The 21,863-nt window shown below is 38.0% G+C and overlaps 1 protein-coding gene across 4 annotated transcripts in view; it reads right to left on the reverse strand.

Annotated features, from left to right (window-relative positions):
* CADM2 (cell adhesion molecule 2) overlaps positions 1 to 21,863 on the reverse strand; it is a 365,029-nt gene that overhangs the window by 43,995 nt on the left and 299,171 nt on the right. For all 4 annotated transcript variants that reach the window (XM_079974828.1, XM_079974830.1, XM_079974829.1 and 1 more), the window contains one exon: positions 10,972 to 11,150. In XM_079974828.1, the coding sequence (XP_079830954.1) occupies positions 10,972 to 11,150 (179 nt within the window). The remainder of the gene's footprint in view (positions 1 to 10,971; positions 11,151 to 21,863) is intronic.

Genomic DNA, 21,863 nt, shown 5'->3' on the forward strand with positions numbered 1-21,863 from the left:
ATGCTGAGTCTGGTTTCTTGGCCTGCAGTTGTTCTGTCACGGCCATATGTTACCTTGAAGTGGGGCTTAATATTACCAAGTTACACTACTTTAATAGGCCTATAAAAGAATGATGGATAATTTCCAGTGCTCTCCTCCATTTCAATGTTTATTGGGCATGAACTAGGTGATATAGTAGTCCTTAGTGGTCCTTAGCAAATCAACCCAATTTTAATATGCTCAGAGTGTTAACAAGGTATTGTCGCAGTTTCTGTCTGGGGCATGTAAAACATAACAATGTCGTGCTTATTGATGAAGTCCACTGATATTACGAGTAAAAAAAACTACTCCTGTTTTATAGATCCCAGAGTTGCAGGAATATTTCTGGTCTTTTGACACATACTGGTTTCTTATGAGAAGAAGTAATGACTCTAGCCAGGATTTCTAAATTAATGCCTGTTTTGAAATGTAAAGTATGTTAGCTATATAACCTATAAACTAGGCACCTGAGCACCATTTGTTAACCTTCTTTGCTTCAAGCCTTCACCTAGTTACACTTATTTACATCCTACTGCATTTAATCAGTAGGATTACTGCATGATCCTAAACATGTTTACTTGAAGCAAATCCCACCGAGTTTAGCAATACTTGCTTGGTGGCAGGTAGGCTAAATATTGCAGCCTTGTGCATACATAGCTAAGGCATAGTGTTTCAGCCTTTGTCCCAAAGAGTATGATACAACTAGCATGACATTTTGAAAAGGTTCTCATTCAAAATGTAGCTTTTGCTATAATCATGTGGAAAATGGGAAGAGTTCATGAATAGTTACCATGAATTTCTGCAGACAGAGCCATCAGCAACTCCCTACAAATACAGGCCACTTCCCTAGTTTCAGGTGGGATTCAGTCATATTTCAGAAAATTCAGGTTGCACAATTAAAGTTGACTGGGAGGTCTTGAACAACAAACACCTTCCTCAAAACAACTGACTTTTTGGTATAAGGAAAGTGATGGCAAAATGCACTAGGAAGCGTGGGATAAAAATTGCTTGATGCAACATCATATAATCTGGCCACAATAAGATCAGAATGAGTGTTAAATAAGAGGCATAGCCTGTAAGAAAGAGTGTTGCTCACCCACTATGCATTTTGTATATGATGGGTGTGTGGGTGCCATATAATCTTACGAGAAACATATCTCATACTTTCCATGTATTGTCTCAGTGATAATAAACAGAACTCACAACGTAAAATACATTTAACTGCTCATACACAATACCAAAAGGATAAGCAACCCGACCATTTAATCATAATCACTATTATGTCAATAGGTTGCTTTATGAAATATCAACCACAGAGAGGATGATGGTTTTAGTCTGATACATGATTTTCTTTAGAAGTATAATATTGCTACAAATATATTGATATATGGTGATATTGATCATTAAGAGACTTGATCCTAAGTACTGTGAGCAGATCTGTGGACCCATTTCCTTCCCACTGCAGCCACCCCTTGCCTTCAGCTATTCTTGAAGGTTGGGGACCCTCTTCTTCAGAATATCATTCAGTACAATGGAGGGGAGAAAGGGAGAACTGGCAGAACTCAAGAGTGTGCCCCTTGCATCAACTTAAGTCTCTTCCTCTTTAGCTAGAGCATTACTGCCGAGAACTTTATTTTATATATCTTGGTGGACTTCCAATACTAGGGTTCTTACTATCAAAAGATAAAATCCAATTATTCAAATTTATGGCTGTTCTTCTATTTGCTCACCCACCCCTCATTCAATTTCTCTGTATATAAAAATGTAAACAGAAGCTGCAGCTGCCTACCAAAGCAATTCTGCACTTGTGGCATTTCTTTTTTTAAAAATCTACCAGCAAAGGAGCGCATGAGTTGGACAATAGCAACTCTAAGCAATATGCAGGGCCTGACCTCACTCAGAATTGAAATGAATCAATTTCCAGATGCTCTTCCCACACATTTTCGATACTGTGTAGCTCATTGACCCATAACACCCAAATATCCTTTGGTGAAAGGAGGCAGTGGTTCATCCAGAGGGCAGTAGCCTACCTGGCCACCATATAAAATACTTGAGGAATATCCCTCCCCCAGATATTCGTCCCCCCCCCAACTTTACTGAACAAGTGAGGAAATGATTCCTGAACATTCAAAGCAAAAGAGGCACAGTGACAATATGTTGCTATATGCTTTCTAAAAATGTGAACAACATCAGTAAACTTAAAACAGTAATAGCTTTGTTTCAAATTTCATAATCATTTGTCCCTGGATTTAATGTACACAATTAAATAAGGCATTCATGGCTCCACTTTTAAAATGAATATAATACTAATCAGCTAAAGAGGTTATTGGAAATAAAACCAATTTTTCAAAAGGAGGATGGGACAGAGGTCATTCCTCTCCTTTTACCTCCCCTCCATCCTACTAGTTTCCTGGGTTGGTAGACCTGACTTTAGACAAAGCTCTTTTCAACCTTGGGATATTTCAAGAAGAGTGAAGGGGCTGCAGGAGGCTTCTTGGACGTGACCCTGTCAGCTCTGTTATTACTTTTCTGTTAGAGCTCAGAAGAACGGGGTTCCACACCAGAGTTTAATGTGGATTTGAAACCTGAGACCCATTGTGGGCATGTGCACAAGTATTTGTTACCAGACCAGCAATAATTGAAGTACAAAGTGTGTGCGTGCGGGTTGATAGATAGATAGATGATAGAGATAGTGTTTCTCTCTCACTCCTCCACTTCTTTTGTCACTAAGCCATTACTGAGGAACATGTCAGGCTCAGGAGATGAATAGATTCACCCCTTGAGCAAAAGGAACTCCAACTTCCTCAAGGACTTCTTGATCAAATGGGAAGGGCAAGCTCGATCCCATCCGTTTTGATCCCTATAGTTCAGTTTGGACTAAGCTACTGGAGAGCAAGCAGCAGGACATGTGCTTAATACCCTCAATTTGTGGAGCTTGAGAAAGGATGCCTGCATGGTGCTCTCTGGTGCCAGATCAGCACCCAATGCATAAATTGGTCATCTGCAATGCATTAATTCCAATGGGATGCACATTTATATGAATGTGCATTCTGGTGTGATAAATTATTAGCCCACTTGTGCTAGCAACGGGGAACTTTCATTTCAGCCCCCTCACCACCTCAGACTACTAAACATGAATTTCTCAACAAGGGGAGGTAAAGGAGGAGGAGGAGGAATGGGATTTTTTAAATTGAACATTGTAGTCCTCACCCCACCTCCAAATACCAAATTCGCATTGAAAATCAGATCTCATATTAGTCATGACAGATTTCTGTGGGAGCTACTTTACAACCTGCTCTATATACACACAGCATACATAACTTGATATATGTAAGATTTAGTACTTATATGGAGCCAAAATAGATTATGCATTCTTAAAATAGCTTATGAATTGTTTTTGGCAGAGTTCTGTTAAAATATAAATGCATTTTTTTGTGGTAAAAAAACCCCAAACCATTAAAGCAAGGAGCTGAACATCTGAATTTTCTGGTTTGCCCTTTGTGACATTTTAACCTTTTTTTCACAAAGTTGTCAGCCATAAAATGCAACAGTGATTCAGTTTTCATGTGCAGTGTAAAAATAAACTTGAACAACTTTTGCACATGTTGTTGCAAGAGAACTAAATTATATACTGTAATAAGTGAAAATATAAACCCAGTACTAATAAAATACAGATTGTGAATGACTAAAACAGATGAGATTCTTAATACTTAGATGTTTTACCCTTTCCCCAAACTATTATCTCAAATATGTATATTCTCCAATATCAAGCAAATGAGCTAAGCCAGCTCCTCCTCTCCTATTCAGTGCTATGAAGTGGACATCTCCCCACCCTCTTAGCTTCTCTAACTCTAAAAAAGACATAGATTCTGGCATTATTTATAGGATGAAAACTGATAATCTCTAGTAAAGCAGAACTTCAACATCTGGAAAGGTAAAATCTATCAATATTAGAAAACTGAGGCAACAGTGCATGTCAAAGATGGAAATATTACACATTCAATGCTCCAGTGGTCCAAACGAGAGAGCTTCTAAAAAATGCAATAATCTCAATATTAATTTATGTTTTAGTTAGTTGAAAATAATTTGTGTCGGAAATGCAATGAAAATTTCACTATTGTGATTTAGCCAATTGTTAAGCAGATATTGGAGGCTTACTCAACAGGATGCAGGAATGTTGAAATTAAGGCCTCATTTTATTGCCTATCATTAAATTATTCTAATCCAGCAAAATTAGCTTTTTTAATTTGAGATTTAACTCAGTCACTAATTAAATCAATGGGAGAGCTAAAAAGCTGATTTCTCCACATACTGAAAATATGTTTACAAGTATAATCAATTGGATACTGTAGGCCTGCACTGAGTACTAGTGTGCTTCTAAGCCCAACTCAAGGTGTTTCCCTGTAATACAAAGCCCTAAACAACTCCAGCCTCATATATTTGCAGGGGTTTCCATCCTATATAGACTGGTCAGGTGTTGGATCTGCAGAGGAGGCTCTGCTGGGATTTCCGTCGCCATGTGAAATTTGTCTGTGTAAGAGAGTGCTGTGTAAGAGAGCGGTTTCTGTTTAACATCAGGCCAAGGTGCACAAAGGGGTGCATCTTCCACCAGAAAAGGTGGAAATAGTTTAATTGTACTGAGCTATATGCAACCTCTCCTGGGACTGCATGGTGGAAGGTGAGCTGGAAATGAACAAATAGGGAATGCATGATTCCTTGTGTTACGGCCATGGTTCCTCATGAAAACACCACTTTTGCTCATTGCTCTAGCACACATACTGCTTCAGTTCATATGTAATGATGCTGGTTCAGCAAGTCGTGGTTTAGAAGCCTGGGCAAACCCAACTGCCATCACATGATGGCAATGGTCCTATTCTAAGCCTCTGTGGTGCACCTGCTTGGGAGTTGGTGCAGTAAATGGGCATTTTTCTTGTCTCGCCCCTTCTGTCCTGAGTGGCATGAGTGATGTGGAGTGGCTGTGCCACTCCATCAAGACCTGCCACATACCAGTGTATGTAAGATTTCAGTCTTACATACACTTAAAAAAATTGATAAAGGGAACCATCTGTTAACTAAAATTCACACAAGATCAAGTTTGTCTTCATATTAGCAGATATTTACTAATAAAGGAACCCTAACTCCCCAATTCACTGGCTTGGTGAGGCATTAAGATTGAGGTGATGTATATGTTGGCAGAGAAGAGCTTCACTGATGGAGGGGCACATCTACTACAGAGGTGTCGGCTACACCTGTGGTTGTTTCACTGGTTGTTGACAGAATTAGGCTCGGGGGGGGGCAGCTGTGAGATATGGGTGGTCTGGGATGCAAAGTCCCTTCATCCATTGGGTAGGTTCCAGGACAGGACTCCCTTGCTTCACCAGCCAAGAATTGGTAGAACTAGGGTTGACATGTTTCAGAGGGTGAAAATCCAGACATAAAAGTTGTTGAGGTTTTTGTCCAGTACTATACCTACGTACCTGGGAGAAAACACTATTGAATTCAGTTAGGCTGAATAAAGCTGTATTGGCTGCATGCTAAAAGATTTAGCTTGCTATTCATCTGCTGATAGATGTATTGATTTGAGCTGCTATAAGAGAATATAAGACAGAAATATTCCATAGTCAGATACTGTGGGAGAAAGTGATTTCCCTATAACTTTATTTTTAGACTGTCCCAATTAAAGCATCACAGTGTTCATGTTGTTTGTATAATTAATATGAATAAACACTATGCTTACTCTTAATCTCTAATTATGATAAACTACACATTTTCATTTAAGTCAAGCCTCTGCTTGCACTAAAGCTGTCTAAATCTCTCCTGAGTTTTGAAGATAACTTTGGAAATTGAGGGAATTAGCAGATAGGGTCCCACTGAGAGAACTGTTCACAGGAAAGGGAATAAAAGACGGATAGGTGACTCTAAAGTACTCGATAATGAAAGCTGGGAGGAAGAAAAACTGCTGTGATTGAAAATAAGTAAGATCATTTTGTGGAAATTGTGTGCAAACATTAAAGCACAAATTAAAGAACAAAATGTAGGACAGATCCTGTTCAACAACAGAGGGTTCTTGTTCCATATTCTGAGATTCACACTGGGGGAAAGTTGCAGAAACTACATTAATTTCACACACGTGTATGACGAATAAATACAATTTCCTCTTTAGTTCTAAAGGGTTTTACTTCATCCACTCTACCTCAGAAAATACCAGCACATAAGACCAATGAAACTTATGACAATCAACTGATTGTGACAACCACATTTAGATAAGCAACAGAGCCAATACAGAGAGGGATAGGCTTTCCTTTGGATGTGCCAGCTGCTTGTCTTTGACAAAGGATATATAACTGTTCACATTTTAAGTTATTCAGATATTATAATTTGGGTCCTAATAATGCTCAATTATTATTAGTTCAAAATAAGTTCTAAATTGTTTAAAGTTTATTTTTGTTGAGGAAACTATACAGTGCCATAGTATTTCTCAGTTTTATTACCTACAGCCAGTAGGGTTAACTGGAATACTCAAACTGAAGCACTCGAACAAATAATGTAGGAAATGGTTTAGCCAGAGGGCTGACACTTGCTAAAAGTCTACAGCTGAAACTACCCTATATAGTTTCTGTGAAGAAGGGTCGGTAAGAAGAAGACTGTATAATGGACCTAAATTCAGTAAACATATTTATCGATAGATTTTCATGTTTAGAGAATCCTCCCACAGTATTCCCTCCTTTTACTCTTGGCACCATCTTTACCCAGAGAAATTAAGCAGAAACTTTGTAGCTCCACTTCCCAATTCTCAAGCAAAATTGTGAGCCAAGGAAATAGTGCTTATCAAACTCTGATCAATTTCCCTACTACTTTCACCACTTAGGTTAAACTCTCTCCCACCCATTCACACTTTATAAGATTAGTCAGGCACAACTGATAATCTGTGCAAACTCTGCTTTCCAAATGCAATGTCACGTGACCAACTGGAAAATGATAAGATGTATAGCACCAATTCTGCTTAACCCCAATAGAGGTTCTTGGCAATTTCTTTCCAAAATAGTTTCATTCTGTTGTGCTTGGTCCTCTTAAATTGAACTCACAAAGGGGAAAAGACCATCATAAATTCCCTTACCCAACCATGGCAGTTATTAACTCTGCACTGGAAGAATATATTAAATGCTAGAGACAATTTTTGTGCAAAATGAAGATAAGGAAATATATGCCCTCTATTAAATGGCATAACCCTTTCTTCAATTTTCAAACTGCAAAGTAAGAAAAAAGGGGGGAAGAGTTCTGTCCCACTTGGTGCACCCAATAAAGCTATGCATCTAATCTCAATGCTGAAAAAATAAGAACAGGAAATTGTCTAAGATTATCATTATAATCAAACTATACTGAAGAAGCGTTTGATATCAAACACTACTAAACACTGAAACTTTTAAAACTTGGAACATTTGACATTATCTTATTTTAGAAGGCTTACAGTGCTAATAAACTCAAATATATACTTCTGCAATTACCCTCTGTAGTTCCAAATCTATATTTGCAGAAATTTAATTAGGAAGAAACTCCAGTATCCATTTTTACAATAATAAAAATGTCAGCAAGGCCAACTTTCAGCTAGATAATATGAAAGATGTGCAGGCACAGACTACTAAGTAATCAAACTTAACAACAGAATCCTGATAACGATTAATATGCCTGACTCACTTTGAGCTGGATAATCAGATGAACAGGGTGCAAGCAACTGAGCAGTGACCAAATATGGGGGAGCTCATGTGCATTCAGACATCTATATTTCTAAAGCAACTACTAAATGAAAAACTACGTCTTGAAGTAGTTTCAGTTAGCAAAATGTGTGATTTCTGAAAATGCCAACAGCTTTATCATCAAATGCTTATTCACAAGTTGCCTCATTGCTTTTTATTGTTTTAATTAACAAGAATGGTTGGGGACTGCAGGCAGGTTAAGGCTTGTATGCTTCAAAGAAACATGGGGTGTAATACATATTGTATCTATGCTCTGTTCTCATAGACTGCATTCAAACATCATAGTAAACCTGGAGTAGCCAACTTGATGTCCTCCACATGTTGTTGGACTATAATTAAGATCATCCTTGATCATTAGCTATACTGATTGAGGCTAATGGGAGTTGAGTCCAACAGCTCCTGGAAGGAACCAGCTTTGCTATCCCTGAAGTAAACTATAGCTTATGCAAACAAGCCACCCAGAATGCCAGCTTTGTACACATCCCAGTCCCTTCCACTACATTTTCAAATTGGCTTGTTTGTTTTGTTTTGAAAAAAACATAGTTTACTTCAACCATAGTTTGTTGGTTTGGACATGAAAAACTGCGGTCAAGCAAAAAAAAGTATCTTCTTGTGGCTGCACTGGAATAAGAGAGGAAAATGCGACTCCAAGCTTTACTGCAACTTGTCAGACCGAACTGGGGTCTAGCAAGTCATATGAACTGGGCTGTTGCATCATCACATGGAATCCCTGTCAATATGTGTTGGACATCCTATGTGGCTGGTACAGGTCATGTCTTGGACTCAATATAAAAGCATCCCCAAGGGCACTGGCTTAATTTCCTTCTGAAGATGTTTTATATATAGTCACTATCTCTCTGGGCTGTCAGGGGCTGCATATCAGTGGTGGATGGGGCCTGGAATAAACAATTCTTCTGCTTTTTCACCATTGTTATCTCAGTGTAAAATTCCCTACAGGATTTGAATGATTTTCTCTCAAATTAAGTATACAGAGGATTAATTAAAAACAAAAAGTCAGAAAAATAAGGAAGAAATGAACAGGGAGGAAGAAATTCTAATGGGATGGAATAATAGCAGCTGCAGGACCCATAAAATTAGATCAGAGCCACATGTAGATCCTGGGTTGCAGGTTGCTCACCTATAACTTATATAGAAGAAAGTTAAAGGGAGGTTTAATTTGCTCCTTGATACTGGTCGCCCCAGCTATTGTGTATCATGCCTGATCCTGTTTGCATTGTCTCATCTATTCACCTCCCAAGCCCTTTCATGGCCTTCATTTTTTGGTGAAATGCAGGGAACTGGCAAATATATCTTGTATTTTTCTAACTCCTATGCTGATTGTTGCTGTTTTATGGGGTTTTTTAAAGACCATTTTAATTATTCAGTGTATTTGTGGGGGCTTAATGTTGTGTACCACTTTGTGCATCTTTCTTTTTAATTGGAAATAATTATAGAAAATTTACAGTTAAAAAATGTTCTAAAGGACACAGATTAACATCTCACCCACATAAAGCCAAAATATGATAGCAGACTGCTTCCAAAGTATTCAGAGTTGGTAATGGGGGTGGGGTGGAGGTGAACTAATATTTGTGTTTTATTTATTGAAGTTTTTAAAATTTAAACCTGAGTAATAAGTTACTGAAATTTTAATGAGCCTGTCATTACCTATGGCACTAATCCTACGTAAACTAATGATAAATTTCAAAGCACTTATCTAGCAGCATGAGCAGCATTAATCCATGGGGTGATTTTGATAAAGTACAGTTCAACAACAGAGCAAAAAATGGCTAATTAAAAAGTTGTTTAGAGAAGTACTTATTGTAAATGTGAGCAAACTGCATAATAGTAACATGGATGCCTAGTGAACTCTGCTGCTAGCGACCTTGAATCACCAAAAGAAAATCTCCAAATAAAATACAAGCATTATTAAATTAACTTAATATTTCAGAACTGTTTGGTTTTTACATGGAGCCACCTTCTTTTTAAATGCAACAATTATTTTTGTGGGGTGTGTGTGTGTGTGTGTGTGTGCATGATTCCAGATCAAGAAAATTAGGAAGCTGTTTCAATGGGTCTACTATATGGCTAACACTTTCCTAACTGGAGGCATGGTAACTGAATTTCAGGAATTTACATTTCAGCATTTATGATTCCCAGTTGTGTGAAAGCATTGCCTCTTCTCTCCTACACTGATGCTTTCTAAATGGAGGGGGGGGGTCACATGTTTCTGGATTCCACCTCATACCTGAAAGTTCATGAGATTTAGGGTAAAGCCCCTATCTAATGAGAATTATAGATTTTTCAGCTCTGAATCACCACAATAATTTTAAGAGGGCTGCTGTCTTGGCAAAGCTCACCCACCTGCCTTAGCAAGTATAGTCACAGTGATCCCTTCGATTAGAGGAAGTCTAAAGCACAATTTGCAGCCAGCATTGACCAATCTATAAAATACATTTTTGTCATATTTGGCATTTCCCATCTGAAATATTCCTTTCAATTTCTTTCATGGTAGGAGTGCAATAACATGGAAAATACTTTCAACCTATTGTCAAAAAACAACTGCTACATTTTCAGAACTTACAAATTAGAAATATTCCCTGTCACTCATTCACTAGAAAGTAACTTCCATCAAGCACATATTTCTGGATATTTGCCTCTGCCAGCTGCCTGACACTTAATGAAATACTGGCTGAGTTAACATTTTTGTGATGAGCCAGGGTCGCTGGTATATTGTGGTTTACCATGAACAAGCAACATGTTTACACATGCATCCTCATGACTTCTGCTTTGTTCTTCCCTTCACAGGGACAGGAGAAACGGATCAGGAAACCACAACGTATGACTTCTGAAACCAGGGTCCTAATTTGCTGCTCCAAAACATCAGGATTTGTAGACCACAAAAACTCATAGTTTAGAGCTTGCTTAGGGGAAAACAAACCAGGCTTCTAGGGGTTTAGATATTCAAGCAAGCCATGCTTAATTGCAGCTTCATGATTTGTTTCTCCCACTTACTCCAGGGGAGAAGCAAAGCAGAAGCAACCTGAGCTGCCGTTCATCAAGGTAAGCCACGATTAGCCAGCCAACTTTGTTTTGGGGGAGAAAGGCAGGGTAAAATTAATGCTAAATCAAACCAAACAAATTAATCAAAGCACATGTCAATGCACGCCATCATTTAAATGACAGAGAAGGAAGTACTCACCATGTATAATCAGAACATACTCTGCGCTGTTTAGGCCAATAGAGTTTGCTGCTTCACATCGATATGTACCATTGTCCGTTCTATTTAGGGAATTAATGTTTAGCTCCCTACCATTGACAACCATCCTTTCTGGATCTGGTAAATCTCCACCATCCTTTGTCCATAATACTGGATCTGGCCTATTAAAAACAAATAGATGAAACCATTATTTTCAAATTCATTTTAAAATAAATGTGCATCATATCAAACCAACCCAACATGGGTTTCTTATGCAGCAAACTTTAAGAACCATAAAAATAATTAAGTAAGTAATACAGACAGAGCTGAACAACACCATTCACAATTAAATATTATCTTTAAATTAGATAAAATATTGGTTGGTGGTAAGGTCAATTATTTATAATTGGGTTTGCAAATGCCTTAGAACTATAGAAATATTCATGATTAATTTTTCCTACAAAATGTTGTCTCTTTTAAACTATATCTCAGGATACTTTCCTATTGATAAATTCTGCCTAGTGACATTTACTTGATTTGTTCCTGTCCGCTATATGAGTTACAGGCTATTCTTTCAGAATTAAGCCTACAGTATATATTCATAGACCCTCATCCAAGTGCCTCCTCTGGCAAAAGCTTTTTTAGTGGGGGCTCCCCTCCTATGGAACACGCAGACTCAGCAATGGCACCCCATTGCCTCCTTCTCAGTACCAAGCTTTTGAATGTTCTTTAGCATTTTTATTGCTATTGCTCTTGGTAGCTTGTTAGTCAGATTAATTTTAATGGTGATTGTGTTTATGGCACTATGGCTATTGCTTTTAATTGATTCAGCTGTTTGTGTAATGGATTTTTTATTATTTTTTATATTTAACTGATTGTTATAGAAGTGTAAAGGTTGCTTTTATTGCCACCTTAAGGTTTTGGTGTAAGGCGATGAATAAGGAAGAAATAATAACAATGATCATATCTACCAACTTTGGGACTAATTGAAATCTTAATAGCAACTAGTCTCATATTAAGCATGCATACACAGCCACAATATCATGCATAAAATGTGGTATTGCACCAGTATGGAACAGTACCTAAACCTGTCATGCCAGCATGATGGGAACAAAGTTATATAGGCGCACATAACAGTTGCACTACTTTAGGCTGAAAACAATAAGCCTTTACAAGGCAACACTTCAAGGCTCTAATTCATTAGTGGAGTGTGTAGGAAGATCATCACAGGCTGCTAAAAGGCACAGACAAAGCAAAACTACAGAAAAGGTTAGTACCAGGTTCTTATAATAGTCATTAAGGAAAATAAAAAAATATGTGGGTATAGCAATGGATGGGCAATAAAATCAGAGGAACTGGGACAGACAGGTAGAATTGTGGAAGAGAATTAATCTATAAAGGCTTGGTAACAATAAAGGTATTCTGTAATGGGAACTACGGAGAAGCAAAAAGTCTGTAAAGAGGAATCTGAGAGGACTACGAGAAAATATTTTTCACACGTAGTTATAAATTATGTGGTAGCCTATAAATTATGAAAAATTATAGCGTTTCTATTTTATGCCACTCTGTCCAAAACCTCAGGGTGAAAGAAAATATTAATATAATATATATATTTCCTAATAAATAACAGAAAGTCTAGCAATAATATACAATATTGTAATGCTACCATTAAATTTAATGCAGCAAGCAGAAACCCAAATGTTAACCCACAAATCTGTATACATACATTCTGATTCTGGTTTTCCTATGTATGAAACTCAGTGGCGTAGCGTGGGTTATCAGCACCCGGGGCAAGGCAAGTAATTTGCGCCCCCTAACCCATGGATTTGCGCCCCCTAACCCGTGGATTTGCGCCCCTTAACCCGTGGATTTCCCTAACCCCCAGATGTTGCGCCCGGTGCAGCCGGCCCCCCCTGCACCCCCCACGCTACGCCACTGATGAAACTCTAGCAATAGCATATATGTTTTAGTGGGGCAGGTTACAATACAAAAAAAAAAAAATGAAGAAAGCTTACATTTTAGCAAGGAAAAAAACAGTGGCACCTCCAGCTATACATTAGCATGGGACCTTTATACATCTGCCCCCAACCACCGAGTTTTAGTCTAACCAGTTCTCACTGTAAACCTATGGATTGGCTTATAACCATATTTATTTGAGTTTAATGTGCCATCAAATCTAATGCGCACCTCAGTTTTCAGAACCTTGAAACAAAAAACAAAAAAAGGATTTGGCTGGCAAGTGCAAATATACCATCAAATCTAATGTGCACCTTAATTTTCGCAATGTAATTTGGCCAAAAAGGTGAGCATTAGATTTTAGTAACTATGGTAGATCTCTGAGGAAGAAAGAACTGGACACATAGTACTAAACACATTGTAAAATACCAAGGGAAAGCCAGCCACTTACTACCACCTGCTTTTGTGTGTTAATGAAGTGTCTTCAAGGACCAGCCCTTTGGTGTACATCTTCTAGCCTCTGACCACGCAAGTCTCTAACTGCCTTCACATGCCAGCACTCTCCAAAGTTTGACACTTTGACATAGGAATTCCCTTCTGGCATTTCTTATAGATATTTATAGCACAAACATAACATGCCTATTCAGAACTGATCACTGTTTGGTTCAGTGATACTTATTCATACATAAGGGTGTTTAGGATCACAGTCTTAAGAAAGAAATATGGACATAAAGGCAACAATTTTCCAATAGCCCTTCCAAAAATTTAACACCTCTCTTTTTTGCATGTTCATAATTCTTTCCTGCTATTTTAATGGTAGAGTTTTAATGTTTTCGTGATTTTTTTAAATGTGCCATTCGTAAGCTTTGTGGGCTGTTTTGGGTTGAGAAATAGACCAGAATTTGTATATAAATAATCTCTCACACTGAGCAGTACTTCCATATCATATAATATTATGCAATAATGTAACATGCTTAAAAGTTGCAATTTACAGAGTCAGCACCTTTAGTTTATTGATAATATATCCAGATACTGACCCTAGTGACTGTTCCTAAAAATAGAAGCTATGTGGGAAAGGCATATTTAATATCACCTGACTGAGATAATCCGTGTTTAAATAATATATTTTTGATTCAAAAAAATATTATGCAATTACTTTCACTTGGATTATACACAACAACAGAGACAGAAGATGAAATATTTGTTGAAAAATAAACATAGATTTGACATAGTAATAAATGCATTCCAAATACAACGTAGTGTTTCTAGTTGCAAAAACAGTATTTCCTCGGTAAAAATAAATGTTTGTTATTTAACTTTATTAACTAAGTGTTGAGTCTGACTATTTAGTCCTCTGACTTACATCTAATACCAAAGCTAGAAGCTAAAGAGAATCCCTTATGCAGCAAACAGATGAGCTTGGAAGCCAGTTTTGCACATGTAATCTAGTAGAAAACATTTGTGTTCAAACAGTCTATGTTGTTTATGTTAAAATGCTGACAGAACGAATTTCTCTTTAAGGGGTAGAATGATGCAGCTTGCTGAAAAGAGGGGTTATTTTAAAACTAAGGTATTCTTAGATTTATAATTTATCTCCCTCTTGTTCCTCACAAATGCATAAGGCATGCATCACTCAGTTGATCTACTCATGTTTCTCACAAGCTTTTAAGAATCAAATACTTCTGGAAAAAGATAGGCTAAGTTATTGAATACTGTATGTATTATATTACATGTGTTGCAAGCAATGTTGGATATTGGAAAATCAGATTATCTTAAAGTATTGTTAAGCAATTTCTTATAATAAGAAAGGACAGATACCTAGTGACCTGTAAGCATGATCCCTCTTTGTTTGGGAGGCAGGAGGGTGAGCAGCAGAGAATGAGTGGGTGGTGTTAGGACAGAATTTGGGCTGAAGTAAAGAATCGAGTGGGACAAGATCAAAGCATAAATTGGTTGTAAGCACTGCAACTACCTCTTGACCCCAAACCATCGATGTCAGACATGATTGGAATTGAACACGCTAATAATGGTCAGAATCCAACGAATCATGAAGCTAGTTCTGTGTGCTCACTGTGCTTTCAATACATTCTCTGAATAGTAGCTCTCCCCCATCTTCAACGAGTTGAATGGCAAACCCTTTTGAAACTAAGGTTGATCTCAACAGCTGTTTGTTTCATGGTATTGAGGGGTCTTTTGTTGAAAGAGCAGCTTGTTGGATAACGATAATAATAGTGATAATAAAATGAGACAGCATGAAAATAAAAAAAAACAATTAAATACATGCTTAAATAAAATAAGACCATGCTTTCAGAATTCCCGGAGGAAAGAACACGAAATTAAAAGAGAGAGAAAAAGATCTAAAGCTGTATTTTACCACTGCAGTTTAAAAGGGAAGGCAAGATATCATTATAAAACCATCATTATAAAACCTTCCAAGAGATTTTATTGTCTGCCTTTGGGAGAATAGAAGGAAGAGAGAAGGAGAAAGCTTTCTGTTTCCTCTCCTATCTCCACTTACTATCTTCGAAAGAAAGACAAGCGGATTTCTCTTCTGTGACTCATAGAATAAATGTAGTTATAGATGCTGCACACTATGTTGTCAAGCATAAAGCTGAACATCATCTTCACAAATATAGGAATATGTAGAACTATTCTGATTTGCAGTAACAATCTGGGTTTCATTATTATTACTATTTTAGAATGGTGTGTATATAATAAGGAGAATGTAAGTTGAGATGTTAATGTGCTTAACAAGCAGCCATTGTGCACATTCACCAGGCCTCATGGAGGAGCATGTGCACACAATCCTTCCAGGAAGAGGAAATTGTGCACATTTCCCCGTCCATATATATAAACAGGCCTTGGATAAATCCACATTCCCTAAAACTCCATAGTGCATCTGTAACAACAAAACCAGACACCTTTATCTGCCCCAGCTGCAATAAAACGTGTTGCTCCCATATTGGTTTTTACAGCCACAGCAGGCACTGTAACTCTCCAACGGTTTGACTTTACCCCAGATGCTGCACTTTTCCATTGTCTCTCAATACAAATTGATGTCAACTAATCAGGATCATTTTATGTTTGCACTTGTGTTGCTGCTTCTAGAACAGATGGGTAAGGCTGCAGACCTATCCACTCTTAAATGGAAGTAACCCCTGTTGAACATAGCTAGACTTAGTTCTGAGTAAGCATGCATACAATAACAATGCAGCTGCTGTTCTAAACAGCCATCAGTTGCTGAATATAATATAATATAATATAATATAATATAATATAATATAATATAATAACTTTATGTCAGTACTTTAAAAATAGATGCTTTGATAAATTTGCATGCTAAGGTCAAATGGAACCTGGCATCAGGAACAAAATAATACTTTAAAAACTGAACTGTGCATACCTTTGTTGCTACAGTATATGTGGTTGCAAAATTTAAATGATGCTGATAGCTTATAAATAATGTAACCAGGATTGGGGTGCATAAAAAGGAAACTATAAAGGTGAAAAATTTCAAGAGACCCTTGAGGCAAAAAATAGGAGAACATCCAACAATACAAATGTCATTGCAATAGCATGACATTGTAAATCACACACACACACACACACACAAATTTTCCATTTGAGAAAGAATGTAGTTGTAAATCCTTTAAACTAAGTTTTAAATCCCCTATAAAAGTTTAAATCCTATTTCACCCTAGGGAATGCATGCCATGCAAGAATGGGTTAAGTAGGGTTGCCATTATAAATTAGCTCAAGGAAAAAGCACTAAATATACAGTATAGGGGGCAATTTTATCCAAGCGCAGAAGCTGAGGAAAGGTGGATAAGATTGCTATAGGCCAGGGCATTCTTTCCTATTCTTCAAGGATTCTCTTTCACGTGGCTTTGCTACTAACCATAAATGCTAACTAAGTGCCTATTAAGGGAGCAGATTGCTTTAGCCATTTGGATAGTCATCTCACAGCCTGCTCCAAAGTATGTGGTGGCCATGAAACTGGTTTGCCTATTCCAAGGGTGGGCTGTGGGCCCACTGGCTCAGAAGAAGCAGCCTGCAGTTTGGCCAGGAGGGGGGGGGGGAGGCAATTTCATTTAAAAAGACTGAATGGATCAGACTATGGTCCATTTAGCCCAGCCTCTCATTCCCACAGTGGCCAACCAGATGACTTGTAAAGTTCATAAGCAGAGCTCAAATGCAATAGCCCTCCCCAAACTAGGGGAGGCAAAATACAATTCCAAGTACAACCCTTAGCAGTTCCCATTAAATTGGTGTCTGGTAAGAAGACTGGGACAGATCTCTGCTCAGGAATGTAAAGTGGGTAGTCGTGTTCTAAGCAGGACCGATTGACTCAGCATAAGACACCTTTAGATGTCTAATATATATTCAGTATGTGCTGCTGCTTTCAGAGGGCAGGGGCCAAAGCTCAGTGCTTTAGTTCAATTCCTGCTATCTCCAGTTAAGAGAGTTAAATAAGGGGTGAAGGCAAATACATCTGCTTGAGACCTTGGAGAGCAGACAATACTCAAGAAGGTGGGCATTCATCTGACCTTGAATAAGGTAGCTTCCTATATACTTATGACATGGATGTTCCTGTGAATCTGGTAGTGTGCTGTTTGCTTATTTATGATCCCCTACCATATTTGCTCAACTGTCATACCTGCACAGCTCAGGCAGCAGGGAGGGAAAGGCGGGAACTGCAGGAGCAGCTGAAAGTGGCAGAATCATCTAATTGGTGGTGAAGCAAGAATCCAAGAATTTAATGAAAGAATGTATTTAGAACAAAAGTGTGCAAACTGTACAACTCCTCTCTTACATCCCCAACTGCATTTCATTAGCATTAACATGGCTCTCAATTAATCTCAGTAATTTGTAACAGCTATTCTGATGCACCCACTTGAGTGCTGTATTATCTTGATACTGCTGACATTTGCATGTCTTGGGGGGTGGGGGAGGAAGAGATATTTATGGTCCTTCAAATATGCTGAGCCTTTCCCATTCTTTGTTTTCCCTGTTTTAAGAAGAAACAATTTCTCACAGTTTTCTTACTACAGCTGTTTATGAATAAAGAAGGAAACAAAGGCCTTGATCCAGAAATGGGACTTATGAGCTTCTGTGTTCGCAACAGGACTGCTGTCTTTCATCTGACCTATGCCTACCCCCTACTTTTCTTGACTACATTGCAAATGACTTTTGTAATGTGAGAATAATTAAAAGACACCCCTGTGCTATTTTGAATGAGGGGTGGCTACAGTTCAGGTAAGGCAAGAAGCCATGACACAGTGGCAAATAACCTCTTATCACCAGCTGCACCCCAAAACACTCTACATGCTTTAAATTGAATTATTTCCTCACTCTTACTTCTTGATGTTTAAAGCCCATATTTTTAAAGGCTGTATTTTCCTTACATAGGAATGATTCATTTATCAATATTCATTAACAAAAAGCTTCACTAATCCTCAAAGATAAATGCTAAAAACCTAAGAATAGCATAAAAACAGCACACCAGTTGAGTCAAGAATGAGATCAAGCTGGGCTGAGTGTCAGATCAAAAGGATAAATCAGTAACATGCTGAGTTCAGGCAAGGTGGTCAACTGCTAGGAGATCTGGAAATTAGCCAGCAGTCAAGGAACCAGAGGAGCAGTACAGCCAGGAACAGCGTCCAAAGTTTAAAAAGCAAAATGAAAGCCAGAACAGAGCAAGATGAGAGAAAAACAAATAGCCAGTAGCTTGCGAAGTCTGGGGCAGCAACAGTCAAGGAAGATACTTTGCAACTTTCTGTTGATGATTACTAGGTGTCTGCTTACTCAAGGCCAAAAAAAAGATTTGCATCCCCCAAAAGAGGAAAAAATACACTGATTTGCATACTATATATGTACAGATGCACATTTAAATAAGGATAATTTAAATATGAATACAAAGCTAAAGACAAAGGCTCTCATGAAGAAGAAGAAGAGGAGTTTGGATTTGATATCCCGCCTTTCACTCCCTTTAAGGAGTCTCAAAGCAGCTAACATTCTCCTTTCCCTTCCTTCCCCACAACAAACACTCTGTGAGGTGAATGGGGCTGAGAGACTTCAAAGAAGTGTGACTGGCCCAAGGTCACCCAGCAGCTGCATGTGGAGGAGCAGAGACGTGAACCCGGTTCCCCAGATTACGAGACTACCGCTCTTAACCACTACACCACACTGGCTCTCATAACCAAAGAACTGAGGTAGGCCCACACATAAAGAATTGCCACAAACTGGGTTTACAGTACTTTCCCTCCCCCAGCCACCAGTGTTTGTTCACTTGAGTTCATTTCTTTCTCCTTACCTCCCATACAAACATATACACAACATTCATCCATCCCCTCTGTCTGTCTGTCTCTCTCTCTCTTCCTGCCCCCGCCCCCGGCTCACTTTCTTGTGGCCTGAATGGTGGACAAGATGTTGGAAGATGGAAATGGGAGGACTTCCTCCTTCAAGAAGTATTAACCATTTTTCTGCTTCCAAATTATTTTCTTCCTTTCCTTGATGATCTAGAAACTGTTGGAAGTTCCGTGCGGTACTTGTTACATTTGTAGTTTAGAAAGGAAAGGTAAGATAGAGGAAGAAAACACTCTAGCATCCAGACTGGAATTTGGAAAGAACCTTAAAATGATGGGCCATCTGGGACAAAAGAGGACTCCTAGCCAACTGATGGAGTGGTGCTGCCCTTTTTGTGAATGCAAAAACACACTAGCTAAAAGGGAATGGGAGGTGGCATTCTTCTGGGACCTGGATGCCACAATCAAGAAATAACCAGCAATCTATAATCTGGAGTACTTCTAAGATGCTATGCATCACCTAAAGAAAATTGTCTACCTCATACAAAACATAAAGGGAACAGATAAGCTTACAGGAAGTTTCTTTTTTTGTGGGGCAGGGGGAGACAGAGACTTTACATATCAAGAGAACGCCAAAAATGCTTGGTCAAATAACTGTTTGAATCACCCTCACTAAGCTCATCTTGACTGCTAGTAGAAGATGCAAATCTGAATCATTCTGCCTCCCCACATTTCACCATTTTTTTAAAAAAACTGAAAACTTTGATATTCCTACCATCTCATATATATTATGTTGCAATACAATCACTATATGTTGAAGCAATGTTACCAGTTAAACAGCTATCAGAGTCATGGAGCCTCTGCAATAAACAAATATTCTGTTTGTACCTCCAATAAATTATTTGATGCTGTAGACTGAGAACTAGAAGTGCAATAAAACCAGCTCAGAACCCTTCAGCCACAACTTTATTTTTGTAGCACTCTGTTCCAAAACATTCCATTTTGCTTATTTCTTACTTTTCTTCTTCTTTTTGCAGCTACCTCTACTCAGATATCATTCTGAGTATACATTTACATTTTTCTTTAAGAGTCTTGCACCCTTTCCAGAACTGAAAGGCTGTAATTATTTTTCATCATTGGAATTAAATTGTGGGAGATTTCAGAAACAAAGAATAATGATAAAGTTATTAGGAGCTAAAAGCAATTGGTTTAATGGCTTTTAGCTCTTAATAAGCTTGTTACATTTAACACATTTCCATGCTAATAGTTGCTGTTCAGTTACCACAGCTGTTTCCTACGTGTTGTCATGATTTTTCTTGCCTACTCATGTCATGAGATTCTGTTGTCTTCTTTGCCCATTCCTAAAGAAAGCTTTGCTGAGAACCGAGTAGCTGCGAAGAATAGCATCTGGCATTACTAAAAGAAACAGGAGGTATTTCAATAAGCAGGGCTGCTAGTAAATGAAAAGTAACAGGCATCTCAACTCGTATATAATTCCAGGATTTTTTTTTGCTCTGTTTAACAAAAAAAAATTCCACAATGTAAAGCCACTAGAGGCAACAGATCCCAAGCCATGTAAAGAGGCAACAGAAAATAATTTAATCCCACTTGAGAAGGGGGGGGGGGGACGACCAACTAACGTTTTAACAGTGCAATCCTAACTATATCTATTCAGAAGTCAGTTCTAATGAATTCAGTGAGTGAGTGGGGACTGAAGTCTCACTCTGTTGTTCCATGGAACTCGATGAGACTACAACACTGGAAACAGAAACTGAATAGTTGTATATGTTATAAAGCTCCTCAGAATGGAATTGGTTTTATAAAGAACTGCAGTTAACTTTAATTGTTTATTATGTTTTCAACTTTAGACTACAATCACTAATTTGTTCCTTATCCCAATACTCTTACATGCTAAAGATTAAACTTGAATGTGAGAACTCTCTTATGCATAGTTTTTGAGGATAAAATTTTTATTTGAAGGCCTGATTTAAAAAGGGCAAAATATTATCTTCTCCTAGGAAGATATAGTATAGAAAATGGAAGGCCTCATTCAATTGCTTTATTGTTGTTATTAAGTATTACTGTCGCTCAAATTACTAAACACACACAAAGTAATAATACATTCATTCAAATAAAAAACTAGAAAAAAAACCAAAAATAATTCCTGAAACCCATTCCAGGTGTACAACAGCAGTACCGCACTTAATAAAGAAAAGTATAGATCTTTAACCTGACTCCAAGTTATCTGTTATTGCAGACAAATTTCACTTGCGCATTCTACACATGCCTCATTAAATTCAGCAGGGCTTGCTCCTAGATAAGGGTGTACAGTATATGATTGTAGCCTTGAGAATGGAACCTTGTCGGTAATGTAGAAAGAAGTATTTGGAGGGGACCAACTTTAACAGCAAAAGTGTCATGTGGATCCCTTACTTTCTTTTCCTGTGTTTTTTACCCAGCCACGATCACTTCCAGTTATTGGAGTATAAAGACTTCGGCTCTGAAACTTCAGCTTCTTGAGTATAGCTGCCTTGACCCATGAAACTGCCATGTGTTTGGACAGGATTTTAATAGATCCTTGGCTCAGACTGTCTTTCTTTTTACTGTTGTTAATTTGGTTCATGGGTCAAAGGT

This window comes from Podarcis cretensis (assembly GCF_951804945.1).
Source record: "Podarcis cretensis genome assembly, chromosome: 4".
NCBI lineage: Eukaryota > Metazoa > Chordata > Lepidosauria > Squamata > Lacertidae > Podarcis > Podarcis cretensis.